General features: G+C 42.8%; 1 protein-coding gene across 1 annotated transcript in view; it reads left to right on the top strand.

Moving 5' to 3' along the window:
* The window catches only part of TBCD (tubulin folding cofactor D), a 114,936-nt gene that overhangs the window by 192 nt on the left and 100,592 nt on the right, over window positions 1–14,152 (top strand). The window contains exons 2-8 of the mRNA XM_008640610.2: window positions 42–235; window positions 3,020–3,070; window positions 3,270–3,367; window positions 4,055–4,156; window positions 5,123–5,269; window positions 6,114–6,169; window positions 9,856–9,988. Coding sequence (XP_008638832.1) covers window positions 58–235; window positions 3,020–3,070; window positions 3,270–3,367; window positions 4,055–4,156; window positions 5,123–5,269; window positions 6,114–6,169; window positions 9,856–9,988 — 765 coding nt within the window. The 5' untranslated portion in view covers window positions 42–57. The remainder of the gene's footprint in view (window positions 1–41; window positions 236–3,019; window positions 3,071–3,269; window positions 3,368–4,054; window positions 4,157–5,122; window positions 5,270–6,113; window positions 6,170–9,855; window positions 9,989–14,152) is intronic.

Raw genomic sequence — 14,152 nt, 5'->3', positions numbered from 1 at the left:
TGACGGGCGGTGGCACCGACCCTTCTCTCTGTCACTGCCAGCGCCGGGCCCGCCGGGATGGACGGAGTGGGGCCGGAGCCAGAGGAGGGCGAGGAGCGGGAGCCCGGTGCCACCAGCGAGAAGAACATCCTGGACAGCTTCACGGAGAGCAGGGAAGTCGCGGAGCTCATCGGGAACCTAAGGGGCGTCTTCGGGGAGCTGGTGACAAGGGAAATGGCCGTGGAACGGTTCATAGGTAAGCACGGCACCCAAAGGGAGTGGTCCTGCTATTGCTTGATAGAGAAATTTTATTCTGCATGATGCATTTTGTTATTGCTGATTACCAAAAAGGGACCAAACCGCTGATTTTTGGGTCAGTGATGATGCTGGAGCTTTATCAACAGGTAGTTCAGATTTAGATCTTTGCTCATTTTGTTTTCCATATAGATATTCCTTTATTACCTGGTAACTACTGTAAATGAAAACCTAGGTCTTAGATTCCAGAAGTCTGAATTCTGACTCATGTTGGGCCTCCAGTTTCCTATTCAAATTCAGGCCTTAATTTAGTTAAAACTTTGTATGTCAGTCGAATAAAGTAGTTTTTTTACCTAATTACTCACTGAAACACATCCATTTTCTGCTTTAAAGTGCCAGTTTCCTATTTTTACTTTTTTGTTTCATGGGAAATGTGAAGAGTGGCTGAATCCATACAGATCATGTTTGTTTTTTTAAGTGGAGTTAACTTGGATTTGACTTTTGTGCCACCTAATGAAAGCTGCCCCTAGGCCTCAGCTGAATCTGGAAAGGCCATAGTGAGGTGCATGTCGTGGTCTCCTGGTTTCAGGGCACATCTGTGTGTTGGGTCAGTGTTCTGATGAGGTGATTTTCAAAACTTAATTCGGTGCTGCATGTATTTATAAACTGAATTTAGCAGACTGGCATTTTGCAAGTATTTTTGTAAAGGATGGTGAAATTGCAAAACTCACAGTCAAAATATTGATCCGGCAGCTCTGTTTTTGACAACAAGAAATGAGGTAGGCAAACAATAAAGCAGAAATCCCCAAAATTTGGAGAGCTGACCCTGCAGAAGTTCCTCAGTAGCATTAGGGTGGTTGGCTGAACTGACTGCTCCATCTGAGGAGGCCTGTGATGGACATGTAACTGCTCAGACAGAAGTACCAGCAACACTCACAGTGGTGAGGTTGTTCAGCATCACGGAGGAAATGTCAGATTTCAGTGGGATAGGAAAAGCCATTGCTGGAAAAACCTCGGTGTCTGAGAGGTGGCATCTCCCTGAGTCAATCACCTTGCTGTGCCTCTCTGTCTGTCACATCAGTGTGGTGTTTCTGTGCATTTAAATTGTATTTATGAGCTTTCTGCCTGCAGATCGTTGCCCAGTAAATACAGGCTCAATATGCTTAAAACAGAGGTACTGTGCATGTGGTTCAGTATTGGGTTATAATATTTAGTGTGCTCAGGTGTCATTGATCCTTCTTGGACAAAATGTCCCAAATCTGGCAAGATGCTCAATGTGTGGGTTAGAACACTGAAACTTGGGGCATACCTTTTGTCTGGGAACAGAGAATGCAGTAATCCCCCATTCCAGAGGATTTTAATGAAGGTTTCCAAAGCGCTCAGAAAAACTCGTGATGCTCATTTTTTGTTGAACCATTAGAAACAGAGGTGTGGGAAACAGTTTAATCTGCAACTACAGTTTTGTAGGAAAATACAGGAAGATCTTTTTTGAAATAATAGTTTTAGAGGAACTGGTTTAGGTTCATTCACTCCAGCTTTTATATTTGGGGTTTTGTTTTACCTTTGCCAGGCTGTGAGCTGGGAAAAGAATTTGCTCTTCAATTCCACTTCTGCTGGAAAGCTGTGGCTTTGGGTGGTGGTGGAATTTGTGTTCACTAGTTCTGCTGCCTGTAGGCAGCTTAAGGCATCGTTAATTAAGGTGGGAAGTTAGTGATGATTAGGAGCTCAAGTTTCCCTCTCGATGGCATTCTGGTATCCCAGTGGAATTGCACAGGGATACTGTTGGACCATCTGGTGGTTGTGCAGTGTCATCCACTGGTCAACTGCAGCACTGTTGGAGTTCAGTCATGGCTTAAATGTAAGTGTTGATGTGTCAAGCAGAGAAAAAGGACAGAGAGCAAAGGTGTTTGTGAGAGAAACAAATACAGGAAAAGGGGAGCTTAAGGAGGTTTTAGTTTTCTAATTCAAAAGCTATTTTCTGACCAAATATCTGAAATGGGCCAGGCAATCTCCAGTGCAACACTGGATCACTTAATGATCTCCTTGGGAATCCAGCTTTCACTTCTGTAGCTGCTTTTTGTTAATTCTGTGTTTAAATTACAAAGCTTTTGTGTCTAAAAGCTCTGGCAACTTGTTCTTATTTTTTTTTCAATATTCAATTTCAATTTGTCCTTTCTTGAGTCAGTATCCAAAAGGAAGAGACCGTGTTACTGGCAGCAAAATACAGTAAGGGGTGTGAACAGTTTTGAGGAGCACAGTGGTAAGAGCTGCAGTTTGTATTTGTTGAGGTTAAAATTTGTTAAGGATCCTTTGTTCTTTGCTGAATAATTCCCTGTATTCTATTTCAAAATAAGAAACTAGCTCTGAGGATTGTGAGGAGCAGCCTCATTGCAAAGTGGTACTGTGAGAGGTTTGTCCAAGGAAATTGGAGAGACTCCTGGGAGTGGGTTGATGATTTAGTGTAGGTAAATGAGTGCTCTTTGAGGGGGATAGACTGTGCTTGTGCTGTTACTTAGAATTATAGACTGCTCTGGGTTGGAAGGGACCTTAAAGATCATCTCATTCCACCCTCCCTGCCATGATGGGGACACCTTCCACTAGACCAGGTTGTTCCAAGCTCCATCCACTCTATGGTTTTCTAACTTTCTGACCTCACTTATAGGTAGTGGCAATTCAGGGATGCAGAAATCTTAAGCTAAAACTGTTCAGAATCTGAGGGTATCTCACAGTTAAGGCTCTGTAAGAGCCTTTGAGTAGTTTATTACAGATATCTTTTCATTTTCAGGTATAATGGACAAGTATCAGGAGCAGCCTCACCTTTTGGACCACCACTTAGGTAGGAATGTCATCCTTAAATAATTTCTGTGTATATACTTAAAAATCTGTTCCTCTGGAAGATCTGTGTTTGCATTACAAGATTGCTGTGGCTGATAGTATTTCCATTATATTATTGCTGTCTCCCTCTCTTCTATCAGAAGTACAAGAAACTGTGTGAGCTGCATGTAGTCTCACTGTTTTTCCTCTCCTTTTTTTAGAGGGGATGATGAATTCTTTGTTGGATATAGTACGGGACAGTGCATCTCCTCCCCCACTAGTTCACCTGGCTTTTAAATTTCTCTACATCATTACAAAGGTAAAAAAATCCTAAATTTAATGTTCTGTAACTGGAATTTGTAACTTATCAATATTTTCTTGGTTATTTTCAAAAATATTAAAATAAATGTCTGATGCAATTAAATATTTTAAACTGTACTGTGAAAGATTAGTTCTCTTGTTTCTCATTTTCATGATAGCTTATGTTATTTAATGATCCAGATTAGTAAAAGTCAAGGTCTGAATGCAAAAGTAGTTGCAGACATGGAGATATTGAGTGCTAAAACATGAGTTATAATGTTGAAAAGTAAAGTATGATGAACAGTTAGATGGATTGTGGAATTTACATTTGAGCACAAGAAAATATTTTTGATGTGTAAGGGCTGAGCCCTGGAATAGGTGGCTCAGAGGGGTGGTGGGGTCTCCTCCCTGGGATACTGGACACCCCACGGATGTGGTGCTGGGCTGACCCTGCTTTACCAGGAGGGTTGGACTAGACAATCTCCAGAGGTCCCTTGTTTTAAAGTTACAGAATTATCATTTCATGAATTTTTAGTAAGTTTGTAAAAACACAAACATCACAAGGTATTTACGACCTTAATTTGCATCCTTACTCTCCTTATGACATGAGTATCCTAATCAAGAAGTTCCTCCAAGGGTCTTTCCTTTCCCCTCAGTACGTGCTGGTGCTGGGTGAGTGACTGAATTCTGAAAATTTCTGCTTTAGGTGAGAGGGTACAAACGTTTCCTCCCACTGTTCCCTCATGAAGTCCAGGACCTGCAGCCTGTTTTGGATATGCTTGCAAAGCAGAACCCAAGAGACCCCGAGGTGAGAACTTGCTGTACTTTTTGTTTAACTTTTATGTCTTCAGTGGAAAAAGCTGAAGGAAAACATTTGGGAAAAAAGTATATAAAGCAGTGACAGACCCTGTCTGGTGTTAACACCTGCATTTGGTGTGAAAACCGTCGTGTTGTTACAGGTGAAATGCCCTCCCCAAGGACAGGTCTTGGTTTTCTTTCATGGGATTTGTTCCAAGGATTTAGAAGCAGTGTCAGTGGAGGTGCAAATAGAACCTGTAACTACTCATGTAAGGGAACAAATTGATTATAAGAGTAAGAAGAAGGGCAGTGAAAGGCATTGAACCTCTAAAAGGAGTAACTGAGAAATCATTGGGTCTGACTCCAGGATACTGTAGTTTATATTCTGATATTTTTAAAAAAGGAAAAAGAACTCCAGAGAGCTTCTTTAGATAGATGAATTTTAAGAGAGATCGTTATCTATTATAAGTAACAAAAATGATGGATTTGAAGACAATAATTGTATTGCTGCTCTAAATTAAAGCTTTTTTTTAACAAACATCAATTCTGACACTTTGCTGCTGTAGGTGTACAGCTTTAAAGCTTGAAGAACTTCCTTCTTTTGTCTGAAGTTGTTTCAGTAAATCCATGAAAGCAGTACATAAGAAATGAAGAAGAAAAACATACTTCTGTTATATTTGTGAATGGAGGCACAGATAGGCCGAGGGAAGGGAAAAACGGGAAAATGGGAAGGAAAGAAACATGCCTAGATTTCTGACTGGGGGGGAAAGTCCATTCATTTTGTCCCAGTGTTGCTGTTTGGGATCCCTTGTAGTTCTGTCTCCTCTGGAGTTTCAGGACACTCACATTGGGAGTTTTCTCTTGATCAACTTTAAAAATTCCTTGGAGCCAGCGGGTCATTTGTGCTCTTGGCACTTTGTTGGAATATGATGCAGGAAATGGAGTAAAAAACCTTTGTTTTACCATTCCTTTGCAGACTTGGGAAACTCGCTACATGCTCTTACTGTGGCTGTCCATGATATGCCTGATTCCTTTTGACCTGGCTCGTTTTGATGGAAACCTCGTTTCCATGGAAGGGCAGGCTCGGCAGCCAACGATGGATCGCATCCTGGAAATAGCAAAGGTAAGGAAAACACATCCTGTAATGCTTTCAGACCTGGGATATTTGGCTTAATCTTTCAGTATGTGATAAATAATATCCAGAAAAGAGTATCACTGAAGACTATAGAGAATATATTATTATTTAAGCCCATATTTTTGTGTCTAATCTGTAAGGAATTTTTCTGTACTTCTGGATCTTCAGTCTATTCTTTGCTGCTTTAGAGTCAAGTGAGACTGGGACTTGTTTCCCCTGATGTAATAAGCTATGTTATCTGAGGTGAACCCCTGCCTTTGAATATGTTAGAGGCTTTCAACATTTGAAAGTGCCAGAGAGCTTCTTCTGAAAGCCGAATCTGAGGATTTCTACAGGAAATCAGCGTTTGATCAGAGCGAGCAACTTTGGAAGCTGTGACTGCATGAAGATTTTTCAACAAATATGTAAAGTTCCAGTGGGTGTCAGCCCAGGTGGCTGACTTGTCATGCCTTTGAGATAAAAGTAAACCACCCCTATCCCCACAGGTACCCCAACAGCTCAGGCTTTTGACACGTGCAGCACTAAGGGGTTTATTGCTTACAGGGCAATGTGTCTGTGAGTTAAGGCTTCAGTAAACAAACCTTCAGTAACAAACCTGCTTTGAAAGGCACACGAAGGGAGATTCTGCCTCAGATACAGTTTGTTAAATGGGAAAATTAACTTTTTACTATCTTAAACTCAGTTTGTAATACAATAATGACATCATGTATGTTATCTTCATAATATTTGTCATTGTGAGTATTCAGTAGTGTATTATGTACACAGTTGTTACACAGTTGGTATTCTAGCTCCATGTATGAATTCTTTACAGTCAGTTTTCTTTTCCCTTTAGTGTTACCTGGTTGTCAGTGACAAGGCTCGGGATGCAGCTGCTGTGCTGGTATCCAAGTAAGTCTCTTTTGTGCATCTTGACAGAGAGGAAGGGGCTGGCTCCCCTTCCTGCTGCTGTTTCTTAATCTGACATGACAGCGTTTGGAGGGCTGGAAGTTGCCAGCTGTCTGTAGGATATTACAGTTGCTTGGATTGGATCCAGTAGTGTTTTTTGGGAATAGTTTCCTTTGCACATGAAAATAAATTACAGAGCCCATAAGCAGGGATAGGACACACATATCTCTTGTTTCAGTATCTATTCTAGTCCACCTTCCTGCACATTCTAGTGGAAGAGGCCTTTAGTCGGCTCAGGTTGTGACTGAGGGGGGTTTTCTTTTCTTTTCCTTTTTAAAGCAGTCCAAGTCCCGACTGTGCACTGCAGCCTGTGCTCAGCAGGGGGCGCTGCCCGCGCAGCTTCGGCGCTGTCGCTGGAGGGGCAGCGGCTCCCCAGGGACACGGGGGCACGGGGCAGCGGCTCCCGAGGGACACGGGGACACAGGGACAGAGGGACAGAGGGACAAGGGGATGGGGGCTGAGGGACAAGGGGACCGAGGGACAGAGGGACAGAGGGACAAGGGGATGGGGGCTGAGGGACACGGGGACATGGGGACTGAGGGACGAGGGGATGGGGACAGAGGGACATGGGAACATCGGCACCAGGGGCCTGGGAACACCGGGACAGTGGGACACAGGGACAACAGGACACAGAGACACAGGGACATGGGGAGAGGGGGGCAGTGGGTTTGGGGGAGTCACAGCCACACCGCCTGTGTTCATGTTCTCTGGGTTAAGATGCACTGAATTTATGGGATTAATCAAAATAGTTGTTAAATACAACATTTAGTAGAGCACGCCTTGTATTGTCTTTTTAGGAGGTAACTGTCTGTGTACTTATTTTAAATTTATTCTGAGCTTCACTCACAGGACTCAAGGCTTTAGGAATTTATGTTTAGTGAGTATAATGCTATGGGTCTGAAGCTGATGGCAAATCAAACACTTTTTTGGTTCAGAATGTACAGTGTCATGCAGAAAATTCATGAAGGACTTGAGACCAGACTCACAGTTCTCTGCTGACTCATCTTGTGCTTTTCTGGTTTATTCTGAAATATATCAGAGCAAAATTCAAATGACTGCATGAATTATTTGCGCAGTCTTGAATAAACAGTCTTGCCTGTTACATACTTACTTCCATGTAACAGAAAGTAGGTTTGTCTCCTTATCCTTTCCTGTGAGGGTGGTGAGGCCCTGGCACAGGTTGCCCAGAGCAGCTGTGGCTGCCTCATCCCTGGAAGTGTCTCCAGGCTGGGTGGAGCTTGGAGCAACCTGGGCTCCAAGGAAGGTGTCCCTGCCCATGGCAGGGGGTGGAACTGGATGAGCTTTAAGATCCTTTTCCACCCAAACCATTCTATGATTCTATAATTCTGTGATCCTAATTAGTTTTTGTAGTAATTTTGGACTCAATAATTAGGAATTGCTTTTTATGTATGTGTATGGGTAATCTGCCTTGTCACAGATTGACAGTACCAGAGGATTTGAGATGATGGTGTGACACAGAGTGAATTATTCTTGAGCATTCATATAGGCCTTCTTCATTTCCTAAAATCCCAGGAAATACCCAAATTAACCAAGAGCAATAGATTCTTGAAGTATTTGGAAGCCTTCTCAAGCAAGGGTGACAGTAATTAAAAAAGATTCTTTCATCACATTATGCTTAATTGAATTTGCACTTCAGTTGTACTCCAGAGTGTCTGTAAAACTAAATTTTGAGTGGAGGCTTACATACAGTAACTTAATTGATTGCAGCATTGATTGCAGCAGAGCTTTGTGCTCATGCAGTGCTCAGCCCTGGGTTTCAGGGGGATTTCACCAGTGCCCTGCATCCTGACACTGGATCCTATGCAAGCACCTTGTTGTTTGATGTTCTCTTTACGTCTGTTTATTGGCTGAATTAATTTTAATTAGGAGTATATGTTCAGAACAAATATGGTGATAGAATACACTAAGCTAGTTCTAGTACCAGGTGTGCAAGGCTATAATGGTACTGTATAGTGGACTTATAATTATTTAGTTTATATGAAAACACCATTTTCAAAATAGTCTGGTGATTAAAACACCAGAAATTAGAAGGCTGGCTCCAAGGCCTTTGCCTGTTTTCACATCCCCAAAGCCAGTTCTGAGCAGAGTCATTCTGAGATGAGGTCTCTGTGCCCTGTTCCTGGAGCTGGACTGTTGCTTGGGTGGGCAGGAGCACAACGGTCCTGGGACAGATGGAGAGATAAGATACAGAAGTCTGACTCTGTGGAACGCTCTGGGAAAGTCCCTGGGGAGGAAGAGAAAGTTTGGGTCCTGGTTCATGCTCCAAGGAGTTCATGAATTTCAAGTGAAGTTTAGAAACATCAGGATTCAAGATTTCCTGTTTTCCACAGTAAGCTGCTTCTCATAGGGCAGAGGAGCTGGAGTATATTTCATGAATTCTCCTTTCTGCCTGCTCAGTGAGTGGTTGCAGTAGGAGGAGATGAGGCGGATCTTTATCCTGCTCGTAGTGTGGAGGTTAGGGCACTCCTCTGGGAAAGAAAGATTTAAACTCCTTGGGGCTGAGGAGGGGTCTAGGAACCAGCTCTGCCACTTCACAGGTCACTTCTCTCACACGCACCCTTGGGCCAAAGGCAGCTTCATCCTTCAACCCAGAACAACCCTCCTGCACTCACCCCAAGTCCTCATTGTTCTGCTGCTGAGCACCACAGGGACTGGCTGGGAAGCCAGTCAGTCCCATCAGCTCACTGTTGATGTGTTCTCTGTATTTAATATATTTAATACTCCATCAGTCAGCTCTCGGTGCTGTTCCCCTGTTACCTGTAGGTGTAGGAAGGAACCAGGTCCTGGCTCTGGGGCACATCCTCTTTGAGTTCCATGAGTTGTGCTGGATGGGCTTCCCCACGTGCCTTGTTTCCACTGGGTGTGTTAAAAACAAATGTAGTCTGAATCTCTGCTGGAAGAGGACCCTGGTTTGTAGGTGCCAAGGCACTGAAGTGATGCCCTGACTGCAGTGTGGCTGGTTAGGGGAGGGCTGAGAATAGTTTTATGGTAGTTTAGCCATGAAAAGCCTCTTTTCCCTTTTCTAAGATGGCTAAAAACACATCTCTTGACCCATTTAGTGTGCTAAATAACACACTAAAATAAATAAATATTTGACCTTTTCAAATATCTGAAACCCCAGATCTAGCTCTGCTGGTTGCTTGTTCTGGGCCTGGCTGCAGACAGACAGTGCAAAAGGGACCCAGTGCTGATTTCCACTGATTTTCAGATTTGTGGAATGGCTGTTCTTGGTAAGAGAGGTCAAGAATCCTCCTATTTGTTTCAGCTTTTCCCTAATTCTAATGGAAATAATTTCTTAAAGGCTTTGGAGGTTTTGTTGCTTTACAATTAAGATAAGAAATTTTTAGAACCCAAGTTTTTAGCTGGGTATGAAATGAAGGCGAAGTTCCAGGTCAGAGCCTTGCTCAGAAACAATGGGCTAAACATGGACTAAAAAATGTGCTAAACATAGGATGGTTTGGAGTGTTCCCACCCTCAGTGATTTGGGGAAATACGCGTTGAAGAATCATTTCCAGGAACTACAACCAGTTCGGATAGGAGGAAAAATTCTTTTTCATTGGGTGTCACAAAGTGAATGGCTACAGTGTTTTCTTTTTTTTCTGTGACAGGTTTATTGTCCGCCCTGACGTCAGGCAAAGCAGGATGGCAGATTTCCTGGACTGGGTGCTCTCCATGTTATCCAAATCCTCGTCCCAGACCATGGAGGGCACTGTCATTCTGAACGGCATGCTCCAGGCCCTGGTAAATACTGGTTTTCCCTTAAAAGATAGAGAGTTGGGTTTATGGCCATACTATACTGCTGCAGGAGGCCTTTGATATTAAATGCACAGAGGGTTCCTGGCAATAGAGAAAGGGAGAATTTCCTCCACAGCAGTTTAGACAGTGTAACTTCCCATGCATGTATATTTTCTTTAAGTATTTTTGTCATGTCCAAATGAAAGTGAAGTTGCCAGTATAGATACTCATAAATAACTCTGAAAATAGCAGTCATTTCAGTAAGTTTGGGTTTGTTTGCTAATCTGAATGAATTTTTTGTTTAATGCCCTTTTCTTGTGAGTTGATAGTGGTGTATGACTCAAAAGAGCTGAATTCTTAGTTTGGGTTTTAAAATGTACATACTACGCATGGGAAAAAAATCTGCAGTACCTGAACCTCTTTTCCAGGGCACTGCTCCTGTTGTACATCCTAAGGAGGTCTATTTATAAAAGCTTTGTTGTAATTTTACACCCTTAAAAGTGTTGGTGTGTGTTTTGAAATCCTGGGGTACAGTTCTGCACCAATTTTGATGTCCAAATGTATTTGGGTGGAATGGAGGCGTTTGCGTGGGTGGAGTTGTTGTTCCTTCTTGGTTTGGTTGTTGACCGAGGCAGTGCAGGCGAAGGCAGATCACGAGCCCTTGTACAGTCTTTGCAGTTGCACAGCTTTGAGGATTTGCTGGTGTTTGTACAAGTTTTGATAATTTGCATAAAATTGCTACTCTTTTTAACCAGTCGCTAAGAGGACTTGTGTGCAGTGTGGTACTAAACATCAAAGCAAAGGTCTGGAGCAAGTGTGCGGGCTGTGGGGTTTTTTTGGTTGTTTCTTTTTCTTCTCGAGCTCTCCCAAATCAGAAGACAGAAGAAATTATCTATATTTAGAATAACTGAGGACCTGCTGCTCAACCAGGAGGAAGCGTTATTTGTGTGCATTGCAGCGTTTCAAAAGACAGAATGAGGTTTCATCATTTTATTGTCAGATCTGGAAAGGGAGACTGACTGTTTGCCATTCCCGGGGCATGATGAGACCTGCAGGATGTATAATGCATTAGTGTTTTGTCATAATTCCTTTGAGTTTGGCTTTGGCTCCATCCACCTGTTCATTAGTGCGCACTAAGCGAAACAGGTGAATACTCAACAAGTAGAATCGAAACCAGAATGTGATACAATAGACCTGGGAGCAGAGCTGCTGCCTTGCTTTTGTGTGATTTTTTTTTTTTTTCCCCCTCTTCACAGCTCATAACTCCTGTTCCAGTTGGTAGATATGAGCAGACTTGTAAAGCCTTTTCTTGCATTTAGTCTTCCATTTCTCCTTTCAGTCACTACAATGAATTGTATCATTAGGGAGTAAAGGTTTTCAGATTGCAATGTATGCAGGTATGTGTGCATGTACATGCTTAAGGGGAGCAGGAAATACTTATTTCAAGAGCTAAATGTTAAAATATTATATTTATATAATTATATGTATTCTTAATATTTTAATATTAAGAATCTCATATCACACTTATAGCAACATTATGCTGTTAAACCAAAAATATCAGCTGAAAATAAGTGTTTAAAATAAGTAAACACTTCCCTTAAATATGCAAGATTCTAACTTTATATATTTATTCTATAAATAAATATATTTGAACATAACAAGTGATCACTGAATGTGTAAAGCAGAGCACATCCTCTTGAGGGATAACTAAAAGTTGTGTCAACAAGCTTCAGAATTCTTTGCCCTTGGACTCCTCCAGCACTCTGTTACTTTAACAGTCAAACTGCAGCTGCTTGGCCATGTCTCTGAACGAGAAGGAGAAAAAAGACCATTTTTCAGTTTCTGGTCAATGCAGCAAGGTGGATTTTGGGATTGTGACAGGTTTTGGGAATGATGCAACCCACCAGAGTGGGGATAAAAACTCTCTCCACGTCGGAGCACAGTGACACTGCCCCGAACAGGGTGGGTTTTGGTTGGGTCATGATTTTGTGCCACTAATGGTCTGCATTTACTGAAGGGCTCCGAGCGAGGTTGGCATGGAAAAATTGCTCAGAAAAGACACGAAACTCCTGCATTTCAATGAACTGAAACTGCAAGTCAGGGACGCAGTGAGTAGTTGGCCGTGGCTGCACTTTGATCTGCCTCTTCGTGGCCGTGAGCCTGGGTGATCAGGTGTGTGCTGCTGTTTCATCTCACTCAGCGTTCTGTGCAGAACGAGTCCGGCTGTTCCGCGGCTCCTGTCGGAACACGCACCCAGCGTTGCATATTGTAATTCCACTGGGGCCTTTGGCTTTCTGTTCCCTTCCACCTGTCATCAGTAACTCACCATTTCCCAACTGGGGGGCACCAGCAGCCACCTCTGCTGACACTATTTCAAATTTGCTGTTTCAAGCTGCCCTCCTTTGTTGAAACCCATGTTGCAGTATGGAATTTAATTCTCTTTCGTGCTCCTATTCTTTGGCATTTGAAGGACTGAAAATGTTGGATTATTAAGAGATTGCTACTTTTTTATAACATTTGTTTACTTGAAGGAGACTTCTAACCTGTTTCAAGAATCTGCATTTTAAATTCTCTTGGTCTGGAGGTTTGCTTTTAAACCTGCCATTATATCAAACAGCTTTTTAGTTATCGCTGCAGGGCGCAGCACTCCCAGTTCTTGCGTGACAGAGATGTCATCACGTTGAGGTAGCCTTGGGCATTGAAACTTATTAAACCTTATTTGTTTTATAAGTGATTCAGTATACAAGTGTGAGTAATAATTAAAAAAAATAAAACGCCCTACACAGTGATCTGATGAAATTTCAGAGTCTTAAGAACGAGGCATTTCCCTGAGCTGTCTCTAATGCAAAGGTTATTTAGCAATAGCTACATGCTTATGTAAATTTGGCTCCAGGGAAGAAAGAACTCTCTAACTCCATTCTTTCAGACCCAGAGGCACAAAAATAGACTATTTCCAAATAGAATGTTTCCCAAGTCTTTGTATTTTTGGCATTCTCAAAGAATTGGCTGTATTAGGATTGTCTATTGGCGTTATTTTTTTAAAAAGGGGTTGTTGCTTAGTGGTTTGGTGATAAAGGTGTAGGACAAGCAGTGTTGGTGAGAGGTACAGACGTTCTTGTGTCTGCAGGTACCAAGCTGCTTTCTGCTCATGCCCTTTCTCTCCTGAGTGTCACAGAGTATTTGTTCTAATGTGGCCTTGTCTGATACCGCTGAGTTTTTTTACTTCTCACCAGAAGTTTTGTGGTTCATTCAAGGTTCAGAAGTTCTGTTATCATAAAGCTGTTGCTTTTTCTTGTTAGGGTGTAGTACTATCTCAAGCTGCTAAATTTTTTTTCCTTCTGAGTATTTAAAATCTGTGGGTTTCGGTAATCTCAAGATGGAAAGGAGATACTCTGTCAGCTCTCCATGTGTTAGTCTAAATGTTTCAGATGTTCAGCTGATAAATAACTGGGATCACATGAAAGCTGCCATCACTGTGTTGGTGTCTGTCAGCATACGTGTCATGTTGATGCTCAACGCCCAAACACGTGTGGCCCTCAGCAGGAGTGCTGCTTGTGTGGAGACACACCGAGAACAAGGCCTTTAACTAACCCATTTTACCATCAGCTGCACGAAGAATGCATTAAATATTCCCTGCTTCCAAGTGAACTTAGGTTCTGCCAGCATGTTCTCCCTTCCTGCAGCTGGCCGGCAGGCAGGGATGGCTGATGGCATTCCCGGGGTGTTGTGTGGCTACCAGGGGGTGCTGCAGAGCAGTGCAAGGGATCATTTCCTGCTCTTCCCAGCGAGGCTGGAATTATCCTCCCAGTCCTCCACTTGGTTACAACCAGAGGGTAGATCCAGACTTGTGTCTCCTGCTCGGCAGGAAGATCCACTCACTCCCCAGCAGCCAGGCCACCCCTCATGGTGATTTGTGTAGCTTGGGGAACAAGTCCTGGAGATGATCCCGACTGATAGATCTCCTGCAGGTTGGGCCCAAAGTGGGTTACGCAGACAATTGGTAGGTGTGGTGTCTCTGCTGGGATTATTAAGAAACTGGGCTTTGTTTGCCTTGCCCTGTGCTGTTTCTAAAGCAGAACCAGACTTGACAGTCGTCATTGCTTGCACACCACTGATTTTCTCTAATTTGTAGGTGGCTTAATTATTTATAAGAGAGGGAGTCACATACTT

Source organism: Corvus brachyrhynchos, unplaced genomic scaffold (genome assembly GCF_000691975.1).
Source record: "Corvus brachyrhynchos isolate BGI_N302 unplaced genomic scaffold, ASM69197v1 scaffold148, whole genome shotgun sequence".
NCBI lineage: Eukaryota > Metazoa > Chordata > Aves > Passeriformes > Corvidae > Corvus > Corvus brachyrhynchos.
Note: the sequence above shows the minus strand (reverse complement) of the source record. Positions and strands in the feature narration are given on the sequence as shown.